We start from the raw sequence: 14,519 nt of genomic DNA, 5'->3' as shown, positions 1-14,519 counted from the left end.
TAGATACAGCAGTCAACCAATCAGGAATCTCCACATTTAATGGCTCACTGGCATTATTTCACAAACCACTCCCTCTGGCAAAATGCCAGGCACCCATCCAGACTTGTTTACAGACTCTAACATCTTTTTAAAAAAATAGATAAAAAATTCAACATATATTTATTTAATATTGCTCTAGGCTTTTTATATATAGAAGTAGGGAGGAAAAAAAATCCTTGCCCTCATGGGGTTTACCTTCTGGTTAGTTTTTCTGAAAAAATAATATGACTCATATAATGAGTAGTATAGGCCTAGAACAGTATCTTTAATTATGTTTGTAGAAGTGATTCATTCTAAATACTATAATGGAACTATTTCTACTTTTTATTCCATATCTGTGTGCTTCTTTTTGCATTTAGTAACAGATATTAGTATTTTGGAGGGTTTTTTTTTTGTTATTTTGTTGTTGTTGTTGTTGTTTAAATCAAACTTTCCATTCTTTATTTATCTATCTTTCATTTTGTACTGATGGTTGAACCTGGGCCCTCTGTGCTTGCTAGGCAAGCACTCTATCACTGAGCCACATCCCCAGATCTAAGTCATTCTTTCTATAATGCAAAGTTAATAATTTTTTCCTTTGTTATATATTTGATATTTGAATAAATATTAGATATAACACTTGGAATTTTAAGCAAAATCTTCATCTTTGCCTTGATAAATTTTGCTGACTAAATATATTCTGATGCAGAAACGTGATATTTCAAGAAGTTTCTGAAATTGAGTATAAATATTATAAATGTTATTATTAGTATTTATTTTTTGGCATTGCATTCTCTCAAAGGGATGTTTTTAAATAATGCTCCTGGATTTCTGATTCTATTTATAGATAAAGTATTTGCCAATATTCTAGTTAGTTTATTTTTAAGAATGATCTGCTATGCTCCAAGTAGTTCAAGTACATTTCAGCAGCTTAATAATGTGAAAATAGAGGCAACTGGTCTTGCACCTGTTCCTCAACACACTGGGTAGTTACTAAATAACTGGGAAAAATGTTAAATGTCATATATTTTTATTCTCTGTAAGTATAATCATGAGCTATTTCTGACTTGTGAATTAAATATCTTTATTAAGGGAATAGAACTTGTTTATATGCTTTTCTTCATCTACAGCAGATAATTTAAGTATAAAATGTTATTTATAAATAATGTATTTGCCACATATTTTGATAGTAACATTAGCAAGATTGCTTTAATACTTTAAATAATAAGAAATTTCTTTGCTGTCTTTGTAATTGGTCTGGTTAAGAGTTATGGTAATTCTAGGCATATATATCCTCTTTTAAGGCAGAAAGGAACTTACATGAGGTGTTCTTTTTTCTCCTCTTAAGAGTGTTCAGGAGCTCAAATTAAATTTAAGTCTTTGTCAGTAGTTGCTTTATATAAAAATCAGAATACTTACTGTATTTAAAAAAATACAGTAATAGCTCAGCAATATATCCTTTGCCTAGCACATACAAGGCTGTGGGTTTGATCCTCAGTACCACATAAAAATAAATAAAATAAAGGTATTGTGTCCATCAAAAAAAATTCTTAAGAATAAATAAATAAAATGTAAGTGAGCAATAGGAAAAATACCTGTAATCTGAACTCCAAATGTAAACAAAAGTTGTTAAGGTTATAGTTTTCCAGAATTTACCTATGCCTATGAATATAATGATGTTTAAATTCATACTGGATATAATCATTGAAAGCTATGAGCCTGAGACTTGCCTTATCTTTTAAAAAATGAAGTGTAATTTTCCTTTCATCAAAAGAAATAGATATGCTACAATACTACTTTATACCTGCTATTATATCACAAAGTCTTTAATAGCAATTGCTTGCATTGGCATTTTTAATATAAGTTCACCATAATTAGTTCTAGTGTTACCTGGTATATAATGTGTACTTCTGATTTTAGGTGGTAAGAAAATATTTTAGGTCTTAAAAAACTTTGGATAGCATAGTAAGAAAGTTTTTACCTTTTTTAGTTTTCTTTCTGCTTATGATAATGAAAATCTGTTTGATGCTTGTCTCTCTTTAACAGTCTTTTATTTTGTCCATTTTTTTCATAGCCTTCAGCAACCTCTTACTAAAATTTCAATAATAGATTTATCATTTCTTTTATTTTCAATTTATCTCCTAAAAGAAATAACAAGTGATATTAACTTTCAATTTATGCCAGAGATTACATCTCCTTTTAAAATAAATTTAAAGAAAATACACTGTTTAAAATATGTTAAGTAAATGATAATGTGTCGATGACTAGGATTTGGTACAAATTCTGATGATGAGAGACAAATGATAAAGGGTAGAAAACACTGCTGTTTAAAATTTTAAGTTACTTGTAAGGTTTTTCCCACTATAAATATGGTTGCATTGAGCATTTGTATAGCTAATAGGCTAATTATCTTTTTTGTATAAAAGATAATTATAGACAATATCTTTTGTATAAAGTAGTAGACCAGAACAAGTGTGTTTGGAGCTCCTTGTTTTTGTGTGTATTTTCATATAATCTTAAATCCAGAGATTATACTGTGAATGAGAGTCCCTCTATTCCCCTATTCTAGTTATAGAATAGTTTTTCCCCTAACTCAGCTAATTTCCTCTTCTTTAGACTTGACATGTTCATTTCTTACCCCTCAATATTTAATAAGTTCATTCACAAGTACCTAGTTTTACAACCTTTACAACCCGAATATTCAATTCAATAGTTATTCTGAAACTGTGAAGTCATCTATATTATTATCATCGTTTTAATTTGGTGATAGTTTGATCTTTTAAATAAAGTGATCCCAAAGAAAAATTATCATTGATATTAATGATACTTTTTTTCCTGTAGCTTGCCCAGTTTCGACAAAGAAGAGCTCGATTGGATGGACAAAACCCTCATAAGAAGCCAAAAAAGAAGAAAACCTCAAGCAGTAAAAATGATGTTCATGGCTTGAATATTGATCAATCAAAGAGTGAGGAGATGTTCACAAATAGTTCTCAGGGTGTTGGATCAGCCGTGATGCCTGAATCCACAATAATGAGAACTCTAAACAATGAAGAAATGCTTAAGCATGAGGAGGTCTTTTCTATTGATGTAAGTATTCATCCAGATTTTAAAACATTCTACCTCTAACTAGAAAGTAGTGGCAGTGAAAAGTCATTAACATCCACCTGAGGGAAGCTTGACAAAGTCATTGACTTTTTAGCTTCAAGAACTGATGATTCTTTTAAAGAACTTGAACTTTTCTGATGGCATGTTAAGGATTTACTTTTATTTAAAAGAGTTACATGAATTAGAGGAATGGTGTCTTTGATGCTTTTGGCTTACAGATGACATCTACTATATATGTAAAAGTTCTTGGTAACTTTTGTATTTATAACAATGCCTTGTTATAAACTTTATATGCATTATTATAAGTCATTATAATTCATAATAAAATGAAATTTTTAAAGATTTGGATAATTTTTACTAGTTTTTTAATAGTATTTTTTTGAATTTTCTATCATTGTTACTAACAGCAACGTCTTAGTAAAGCAGGATTTTTTTTTTTGTAAAGTATGATATTTAGCAGGGGAAAAATGTCATAATTGTAATCATGTTTTACTTTTGTTGTAGCCGGAAAGTGAGATTTCAACCACAGCAGAAGATTACACTTCGGAGGTAAGACTAACATATCCCAATTAAAAATGTCATAGATAAAATTGATATTTTTTTTGAAATTATTGATTTTTTGTACTTTATTTCTTATAAATTTATATGCTTCTGTATATATTTAATATAATTTAAGGTAACATAATATAATATAAATGGATTGAAAAACTGAAAATTATATTTTACTGCTGTATCTTTTTCCAGTGGTTAGCTAAAGTCTTAACTGTTTGAATTGCTTAATCCTTAATTATATAGCAGCCCTATTTTGGTTTTTAGGAAAGTGAGTCTGCATTTCTACGATCCATGACCATTTTAAGATAGCCGTTTAACACAGTAAAAATTTTATAATTAGTATGATTTTTATAGTAATGCTTTTTACAAATGTTTGAATACTAGTGTGTGTATATATATGTATGTGTGTGTGTGTGTGTATATATATATATATACACACATATATACACATTTATATATATAAATATTTATTGGAATTAATGTTGCTGTAGTGTTGTGCGAGTGCATGGGCATTGAACTCAGGGCCTTGTACATGCTAGGAAAGCACTTTGTCACCAAGCTACATTCCCAGCCTTTTTTCAGTTTTATTTTAAGATAGATTCTCACTAAGTTGCCCAGGCTATCTTTGAACTTGTGATCCTCCTGTCTCAGCTTCCTGAGAAGATGGGATGAACGGTGTGCATCACCATGCCTGACAATGATGATTTTTATTTTAGGTGATAAACTATACAATAGGCATTGGTCTCTTAAGAAATACCTGCCTTCTTTATATGTTTGCAATAAGTATCACTTTGTTATCTTATTCTTTTTAGATATGATTGTCATTTCTTTGCTCCCAAGTTTAGAGTACATGGAAAATTATTCTTTACTCTGAATGTTTAAGCAACTTAGTATATTTCATAAGTCTGAATTTATTGTAGGCTTCTAATAGAAAAACTATGTCTTTTTTTTAAGAGAGAGAGAGAGAGAGAGAGAGAATGAGAATGAATATGAATCTTTTTTGTAAATGGACACAACACGATGCCTTTATTTTATTATTATTTTTTAATGTGGTGCTGAGAATCAAACCCAGGTCCTGCCCATGCTAGGCAAGCACTCTACCGCTGAGCCACAATCCCAGCTCAAAAAACTATGTTCTTAAATTAACATATTAGTTTTTATTTTTGTTGTTTGAGTGTGGGTGTGTGTTTGTTACTGGGGATTGAACCCAGGGGCGCTCTACCACTGAGCTACATTCCCAGCTGTTTTTATTTGAAACTTACTTGCTAAGTTGCTCAGGCTAGCCTTGTACTTGCAAACCAGAATTATCTCAACTTTTTCCATGGTGTGGTTCTCTGAGGACCTGCCTCTGAACATCTCCCTAGAAAATGCTCCAGCAGAGAAAAATCTTGAGTCATTCACAAAGACATTGTTAAAATTTGCCTTGAGCTTTTTTCTGAGCTGGCACAAAATAAAGAAAACTACAGGGAAAAAAATTTCAGAGGCATTCTCTTAAACTCTCTAAAACCTAGAAGCTCTGAGGACTCCCAATAACTACTGATGCCTTTCTGAGCTGCTTGACTATCATACCTCCCAGTCTGGAGGTGAGATCACTTTTCTGTCAAAAATGTCTGATGCCTGAAGGAGACTCAGGTCTCATCACTGATGAGAGCAAAGATCAGATAGCAACTCTGCTTTTGTGGAGTGGAGAAACAGGGCTTTCAGTTTGTATATTGATGAGTATTATACGCTGTAGCTTGGGGAATTTGGTGGGAAGGCCTGCAACTAACTAAAGATGAGGATGAGAAGATTGAAATGGAGGAGAGTGAGGTGAAGTTTGAGAACTCTTCTGCAAACTTATGAAAAAAATCTTAGATAAGAAGTTGAGAATCTTAGTTATGAAGGTTGTGACAATCCTCCAGTAGGCTGTCTTCAACCTGCTGCATTGTGACTAGCACTCAGGGCTAAACAGCGAACTCAGAGCAGATCATAACAGTCCAGGCACTTCAAGACAACTCTACAATGGGCAACATGATGGCCAGAGAGTACTTGGAGATAGATCCTAACCAACTCATTGTTGGGCATTATAAATATGTTTAAACTGAATTAGAGGAGAACTAACTGAATATTTGCTATAGAGGTATTAGATATAACTATTTTACTGGTTAAATAATTTATGTAATACTGATAACATGGTATTTGACATGATCTTTGATGATATTTACAAATATTCATTTTATTACACTGTTACTTCAAAATAGAAATTTTAGTGTGCACTAAAATTAGAAAGTGTCATTTCTGAGTCATGAAAAACTAATTGAAATTTAGAAGTATTATAATTTGAAAATTATCACAAGTGACTTTATATCTAGAAGTAGTATTCTACATTCTTGTGGTTTTTCACCAATTACAATAATGTGTTAACAAAACTTGTTTTTTTGCCTTCCCTTTAGCTTTATTTCTCAGAGATTATTCTTAGAATAAAAGTAGAGGAATCAAACTGATTTTTTAAAAGTCTCTTAGTTAGGACCCTCTCCCCCTTTTATTTGGCAGTTGTGGGTATTGGGCCTTGCTCATGCTAGACAGATGCTCTACAACTGGGCTACATCTTCAGTCCTAGGATTTTTACTTTTAAATGTGTCATGGCTCATACAGACTTAATCCTAACTCTAGACATTCTGACTAGTCTGTCCCACATATTTCAATGTTAACAATTTCATTCTCCTGGGTTCTATTAACATAGAATTGTGAAGGCTTAAGATATGGGCAGGAATGTGGGCAGGAATGAAGTTGGTTTTTGTATTCTTAGTGGTAAAAAGGCAATTAAATGATTAATTGATAAGAAATTAATTTCCCACTCCTTAAACCCTATATACATATTCTATCATCCTCCTTTCTCTTACTACAAAATATCTGTTCTACAGACAAGTGGTGATATGTTAAAAAAAGCCCCCACATCTGTCTGGATTTGCATGACTAGCAATAGTACTATCCCCAGAGGAAAGTTTTAGGGGAGTGTTCTTTACCTCTTTATTTCCCTTGGCTTGCTTACTAGCCTTTAATAAAATTTATACCAGTAAATGGTTTTATTTGAAAATAAATAAGGCTTAATTTTAAAAATATATTTAGCTAATTTTAAGGAAGCATTTTGTAAAAGAAGATCTAGTAACTTGAAGCTTTTAGTTTTCTTTCTGAAGACTAAATAGGAACTGCACTTAGAACTTCAGTTAACTTAAATGAAAGTGTCTTTTGCATTGTAAGAACTTAGATGTTTGAGGAATGATTGGCATTTGATATGCCTCTTAGATACTTCAGTTAAATATAATTACCATATTTGTTTTGCTCTTAAGGAATTTTCCCTAGATGTAAAAGATACACAGTTAGTAGAAATATTATTGTTAGGTAAATAAAATTTGGTCTATCATAATATATCAGGAAATTGTTTTTATACAGGTAAATGATTGCTGTAATGTGGTGAAAACAGGAAAGCCTACCAATTTATTAATGGTACAGTATATAAAACTACTCATGATACTAATATTTTTTATTATTTAAAACCATTTGACTTACTAACCAAGCTTTCTCCTGTATGTAATTCTTTCTGTATGTGATTTCTAAAAGTTACTAGATCTTCTTTACTGCTTAACAAAACAAAGTTACCTCATTTTTATTATAACATGGAATTGGAACAAAATTTGCAGATATGCTGTTTAGGGGTAATATCACATTAATAGCAAACCAGATTACCATAGAAGTGAACTTCAAAGTGAAGAGTGATGTTTTAAAGTGGATTTTGCTATGGAATTCAATATTCGAATTCCTCTCTCAGGAATGTTGCTAGTACTGAATTATTAAAAATATTGGATTAATTTAGGAAGAAGAATTTGGTGTCGTTGATTCTTATTCTGAACAAGGCACACACTATAGTGAGACTTGCCTAGAGTTGATAGAAAACGAATTAGTTGGAAAACCTGAACATGAGCCCGAAGAACTGAACAGAGAACTGGAAGAAATGAGGGCCACCTATGTGACTGACGGATTGCATCAGGTACATTTACCTTCTGTGGCCTTTGTTTGATACTCACAAAAACAAAAACAGGAAAAATTTTTTTTTTAATATTTATTTTTTTAAGGTGGACACAATATCTTTATTTTACATTTATGTGGTGCTGAGACTCAAACCCAGTGCCTCATGCATGCTAGGCGAGTGCACTACCACTTGATCCACATCCCCAGCCCTCCAGCAAATTTTAGTGATAGTTTTTTTATTTAATGAGAATTACAGGTGTTAACTTAAGATTATCTCATTCACTAGAAAAATGGGGTTCTTGCACATAGTATTAAGAATCCCATTTTACACCTAGAATTCAACTAATAGGGGTAACATGTATGTTACTTTGTTTATTTACCTTAATAAGATAGAGTAAAATAACTTCAGTGATTTCAGGACAGATGTTTTTCTAATGAGCCTGAAAGAAAATTGTGGTATAAATCATATTTTTTTTAAAATGATGACTTAAACCCATTAAGAATGTCAGCAAATCCCTGTAAATATTATCTGCAGTTAGAGTGAGATCTCTTGTATTAAGTAATCAGTTATGAATCAAGATGAAAATGGGATATTAATGAGGATGACAGAATAGATTTCAGTTTCATCCTCTCCAAAAACAAGTTGGTGGTGTTGCCCGGTAACAGATTGGGGGAGCTCCCCAATATAAAGGCATTTGCTTCTAGAATTAGATATATAGAAAAGCCAGAACAAGTGAAAATTTTTTGCATGTGCACATTAATTTCTTTCAGATTGATTTGGAAGTAAAACAAATTTCTTAAATTTCATAGCTTTCAAATGTGGGAGATAGCATACAAATTGTAAGAATTCCACTGATGTGTTTTGAATCTCATATTTTTTAAAAAGTTGCTTGTAACAATGATAACCAGTTTTATGTAAAATATAAGCCTAGAATGTAATTATTTTCACTGATTTCCTTTAGTTACAAGAATTTGAAGCAGCAGTTAAACAAAGATATAGTATTATCACACAGCTCACTGCCAATTTACAACAGGCAAGAAGGGAAAGGGACGAAACGGTGAGAAAATTTTTAGAGTTAACGGAGCAGAGTCAAAAATTGCAGATTCAATTCCAACAAGTACGTATTACAAGTAGAACAAGACTTACTCGATTTTTATAATGAATTTTTAAATTTTTTCACTTTCTAGAACAAATCTGTTATAAAGCCATTTGTTTATTCGTACTGGAAAAACTAGTGAATAAGTGTTACGTTATTCAAGAATTTAATTTATACTTCTTGGGTAGTTTCTTGCTGTTGTTTTCTTTGTACTTCTTCCCTGTCTCTATTTAAAAATTCTACAAAGTCTTATCAGGTGTATTTTTGCAGAAATTTAACCTGCAGTTACACCCTACTTTTTCCAACCCTGGTGTGGTTTTATGTTAATTAGGTTCTCAATTATAACTAGACTGACAACTGGATATATTCCATTTATCTTTAGTTGGAACTATAATCTAATTGCGTAAACAAAAGGGAGCAATTTAAGGTAAGAATACAGGCTTGTTTATAGAACTTAAGGGCAGAAATACAATCAGAACTCTGAGAGAAATTGGAACTAGAGTTTGAAAAGTCATCAAGAATCCAGGAAGAACTTTCAGTACGCATTTTTCTCTGCCTGTCTGCCTGTCTTATTTCTCCTATTTTTTCAGCTTTATAATGTGAAAGGTAAATTCTTTGGCTCATTACCTAAAGTGCACATGACCTATCAGCATGTTGACAGCATGGAAACATGTTGACTGAGATAGTAAGCCTATGAAGTGAGCATAGTTTCCAGAGAACCCCTGTGGGCTGAGGGTACAATAAAGTGTCACTTCAAAATTTAATATTTTGAGATTTTTTTCTATTTTCAAGTTACAGGCTAGTGAAACTCTACGAAACAGCACTCGCAGTAACACAGCTGCAGATTTACTGCAAGCCAAACAACAGATTCTCACTCATCAACAACAGCTTGAAGAACAAGACCATCTATTAGAAGATTATCAAAAAAAGAAAGAAGACTTCAAAATGCAAATTAATTTCTTACAGGAGAAAATTAAAGTATATGAAATGGTATGTGTGTCTTAAGGAAGTCAACCTACTTGTAGCAGCTTTGTAATTAACGTAAAAGTTTTTAATGGAGGTGTTTATCTTTTTTTATGCATATGCACCCAAAATTTCATAATTGAGACAAACTCTTTGACTATATAAAATAATATATTTCAAAAACATTGAGAATTTCGTAGTAATAGTTTTAAAGATGATACTACTCATTACTCTGCTCCTTAAAAGTGATCTGCCTATGTTAAACTAAAGTCTCAGGAGAATCTATTTTTATGACTAGGATTTTTATCCTTTTTCCTCCAACTAAATGTATTTCTTCTTATTTTAGCCATGATTATAAAATTCTGAAAAAGAAATTTTGTAAATATAAACTAGAAAAAATTGTGGTTGATTCTTTTTATTCACTTGAGTTATATTCCAGTTTGGGGGAATTATTTAGTCAATAAGTGCTCCTGGTAGGAAATGTATCACATGGATTGTAATCTTTAATCTTAAAAGCAATTCATGCTAGTAGATTCCATTTTTTTGTTTGTTTTTTTGAGAAGTTGAAGTTTAGATGTGATTTGCCTGAAGCTTCCCCATTAACAGGTGCCAGAGTTGAAATTCTGAGCTCCTTGCACTACACTGCACTCTGATCCTTGCCATCTCTGTCCTCTTTTTTGCTCTGTGAGAGCTGAAACAAGGCAGTGTGATCACCGTGTTTGAATGTAGCTGAACATCATTTTACAGTAACTCAAATTTCTTTCCATCACTCTGTGTGTGTCTACAAATGTCTATGAAAGCACCATTGGTATGAATTTGTGGGTTTCAAATAAATTTGAGCAAGTAGGCAAATACAGAATCTGGGAACAATGAAGATGGAGAATACATATAATACAGCATATTTTATAAACTTAGAAGATTCCACAGGAAGTTGAGAAATTACCAAGACAAGAATATTGTTTGGATAACAAAAGCCTTAACTAGCACTTATTAAGTACTTACTCTATAACAGGCAGTATTCAAAGCCTCTTACACATATTAATGCATTGAATCATCACTACAACCCCATGAGATAAGGGTACCTTTATCATTTACAAATGATGGTACCAAGACAATGCAAGATGAAGGAAATAATCCAGGTGCAGAAGTGATGTATTGATAGAGCCAGATTTCAAAGCTCAGTTATCTGACTCCAGAGACTCCTCTTTGAAAAATAGGAAATGTACAAATTAAAATTATGAGAAGGGCATGCTTTTCAACTAAGGTAATTTAAAGATTATGCAAGTGTTTACAGAATACCTATTCTGTAGTAACCCTTGCAAAAGATATATGACGTGTCACGACCCCTTGTCACAAGGAAGACGCAACTCAGGAATCTTCTTTCAGCAGTTTATTTAGGCCTTGATTAAAGTATCTTTTAGTGACCCCCCTCTCTACCCCCGAGCGCCCAGGCACAGCCTAATAAAGCCTCCCACGTACCAATCTTAAGCCGCCGCGTGGATCTTTCTTATAGGGTGGCAAGGGATAGCGTGCCAACTCTCCACAAAAGAATTTGTTTATCACAGGCCACAGTGGAAGCCGGCGCCATCTTCTAATGGCGGCCACAATCTACAACAATGGCTCACCACAGTTCCCCCTTCTAATTTATAAAACAATGCAGGCAAAAGTAGAGGTCCTATCCCACTGTGCAGAAGCGGCTGCAATGTATGGTTCAGTCCTAAGGAGGCGCCTTCCCCAGACTTGACCCCATATCAGCCGACACCTTTTTTCGTAGGGCGGGGGCGTGGACGTCAAACCCGCATGCAATAGGACATGCTTTCCTTGAGGTCCGTTGAGGGATCACTCAAGTGCAGTGCTTTGCTTCGCATCCTGCATCGTGATGAAGGTAGACGAAGGGGGACAGCTGAGGCTGTTCTGTGGCTGTACACAACGACAAACGAGTTGACAGCACCCTGAAAGAAAGGCACGGACTTTAAGGCAATAGAGAAACATTAGTGTGGAAACCCACCTGCGTGTAATGGCAGCAAGACCGGCAGAGTGCAAGGGCTTTCCAACACTAAGAGAATAACGAGGAAAGACATGCCGATCCCAGTGCAATGTTATAACAACTTGGGGTGCAACGACCATGTCAAAGATTTACTGTTTAAGCTGCGCAAGCCAGACTTGAGGTGAATTGCCATTTTCTAAAGCTGCAAGAGCTTGGATGATCATAGCCTTATCGTGAGCATTGCGGGCCTTGAGGCGACAGAGAAACCACAAACAGAGAAACATACCGAAGCAACACATTGCACCAAAAATGCTTACCCCCACCCACTCTTTAAAAAAGGAAAAGGCAGAAGATATCCAATTGGTGAATTGACCCAAAGTCACGGGATCAACACGGGTGCTATTCAAGACAGCTATCTGGGTTAGTTGATACTGGATCATGTCTTCCGCTTCCATGGACCAATTTCCAGCCAAATATTCGCCAATGATGCGGGAAGCCTTCCTGGAATCATTAAATCTGACAGAGGTTATGCATAAATGTGCACGTTGGTCAACACAACCCAAAAGCACTAAGTCAGCCAATTCTTCTACCTGAGCTTGGAGTAAATCTATTCTTTGGTTGGCAGCTAAAATCCCTGACAAAATATGTTGATTAATTGTATTTTGGGATTCAAGTATGGTGGAAGTTTGTTGGACAACTTGATTAATGGTGGCAGCAGTTTGTACTTGATTGGCCATAGCCACTCCGGCCGTAACCGCTGCAGCAGCAGATATCACCACGGCTGTCACTATAGCCACTGTGATTCCAAAATCTCTGCGGACTCTAAGTAGCTCAACAATAGGGAATTTATCAGGATCCGCAGTGACCGGGATTGGGACAAAAGTTGGAATTTTCATAACCACTGCTACAGTTCAGGAACCATTCCAACACTCAGATAAGAGACAGGTAGTATGAGAACAATCCAGCATCCCCAAGGTGGCCTTAGCCAAGAGGAATAAGAAGGGGGATTGGACACAGACCATTGCAGGAGGCAATGTGGCATTATACAACAAAGAGTTGAATGAAACAGATGTAAGTCTATTACCTTGTTCACTTTCCCTAACAGTACCAGAAATATTAGCCAGCCAACTTTTGGCTCCTACCAACTGAGCCAGTGCAGAAATATTGGCTGAAGCCCCCTTTTCATTGGAAATCAGCCATTGAAACCAGGACCAACCTACTCCTGTAGAGGAGCTGGCACTTTTGTTAAAGTTATAAACATACCTATTAAGAGAGGGGGAAAGGGAGAAACCTTTAGCAACTTGATGTTTCTCCCAAGAATGATCCTGACAAGGCGTAAATGTTGGGGGGAAACCAAGATTAGGGGAACAGTAAGGAGAGGCCTTGAAATGAGTGGCATTATAAATACTACTAGAAGAAGGAGGCACTGGGATTAGTACCTCGGAGATAATAGCCAAGGTAGTTATGTTAAGAGCAGAGCTGCTGTTTGTGGGGGTCCCTGAGCCTGATTGCTTCCCCGAAGCTACCTTGCTCAATACAGCACTGATAATGCTTCCTGAGACCTGATTGGACCACAATGGGTCCTCCCAGTTAGTCAAATTTTTGGTCTTAAGGCTAATGCAATTAGCGTTTCTAAGGCTGAAACAAAAAACTCCTGTGAGATTAACTTGAGATTGATTAAAAATTCTCTCTATGTCCCCTCTAGGAGAGGCACAGGGAGCAGACATCTCACATGAGGTTGAAAAAAGAGTGGGGAGGACACTAGAATTACCATGAACCGGCATCGGCATTGGCCATGCCCGTGCCATTGCCCACCACCGCATTGGTGTCGCCTGTGCCTTCGGCACCAGCACCAGAGCCAGAGCACTTAGCAGAATGAAGATCCTCATCACAGGGTTATTGTGGTATCTCTTGTTGCTGGTCAGTTGATGTCGAGACTCTTCTTGTCAAGCGTTCAGGGACCCACAATGGTTCCGTACGATCCTGGGGAAAAACACATACAGATTCTCGTGCCCATGTCAGCACGGGGTCAGGGCCGTTCCATTGGCCCGTAAGAACATCCTTCCACTTAACATAGCCAATCACAGAGGGCTGAGGGGACACATGTCTATCGGCCGCAGAGCGACCATGAATATTCAAATTCAAAAAATTAATGGTAAAGAGAGCTAAGGACAGGCGTTCTTTAGGAGTGTGTTCAGCTTTTATTCCCCCTTTTTGTTTTTGTAAAGTTTCCTTTAAGGTGCGATGAGCACGCTCAACAATGCCTTGTCCTTGAGGATTATAAGGCAAACCATGAGTAAGTTGCACTCCCATAGTAGAACAAAAAGCTGTAAATTGTCTGCCAGTATAAGCAGGTCCATTATCAGTCTTAAGGGATGCAGGTGCACCCCATGCTGTCCATGCCTCTAAACAGTGAGTAATGACATTACGTGCCTTTTCTCCCGATAAAGCAGAAGCATGGATAATTCCAGAGCACGTATCAACGGAAACATGCACATACTTAAGGTTACCAAAGTCAGGTATATGTGTCACATCCATTTGCCAAACAACCAATGGCTTTAATCCCCGTGGGTTTACTCCATAATTAGGGGGATGAAGAAATGTGACACAATGGGGACATTGCAATACTATCTGCCGAGCATCCGCTCTTGAAATGGAAAAACGCCTGCGCAGCGTTAATGCATTAACATGGAAGTTTTGGTGAAACAACTTAGCCCCCTCTAAGGAGGAAGCCAAGCATATCAATTGACCTCTAGTGGCTAAGTCCGCACAGGCATTACCTTGGGATA

General features: G+C 35.3%; 1 protein-coding gene across 1 annotated transcript in view; it reads left to right on the top strand.

The window, feature by feature from the left end:
• Positions 1-14,519, top strand: part of LOC143410633 (A-kinase anchor protein 9-like) — an 88,242-nt gene that overhangs the window by 17,128 nt on the left and 56,595 nt on the right. The window contains 6 exon segments of the mRNA XM_077110644.1: positions 2,860-3,105; positions 3,628-3,672; positions 7,108-7,161; positions 7,529-7,702; positions 8,646-8,801; positions 9,573-9,770. Coding sequence (XP_076966759.1) covers positions 2,860-3,105; positions 3,628-3,672; positions 7,108-7,161; positions 7,529-7,702; positions 8,646-8,801; positions 9,573-9,770 — 873 coding nt within the window.

Source organism: Callospermophilus lateralis, chromosome 11 (assembly GCF_048772815.1).
Source record: "Callospermophilus lateralis isolate mCalLat2 chromosome 11, mCalLat2.hap1, whole genome shotgun sequence".
Taxonomy (NCBI): domain Eukaryota; kingdom Metazoa; phylum Chordata; class Mammalia; order Rodentia; family Sciuridae; genus Callospermophilus; species Callospermophilus lateralis.
Note: the sequence above shows the minus strand (reverse complement) of the source record. Positions and strands in the feature narration are given on the sequence as shown.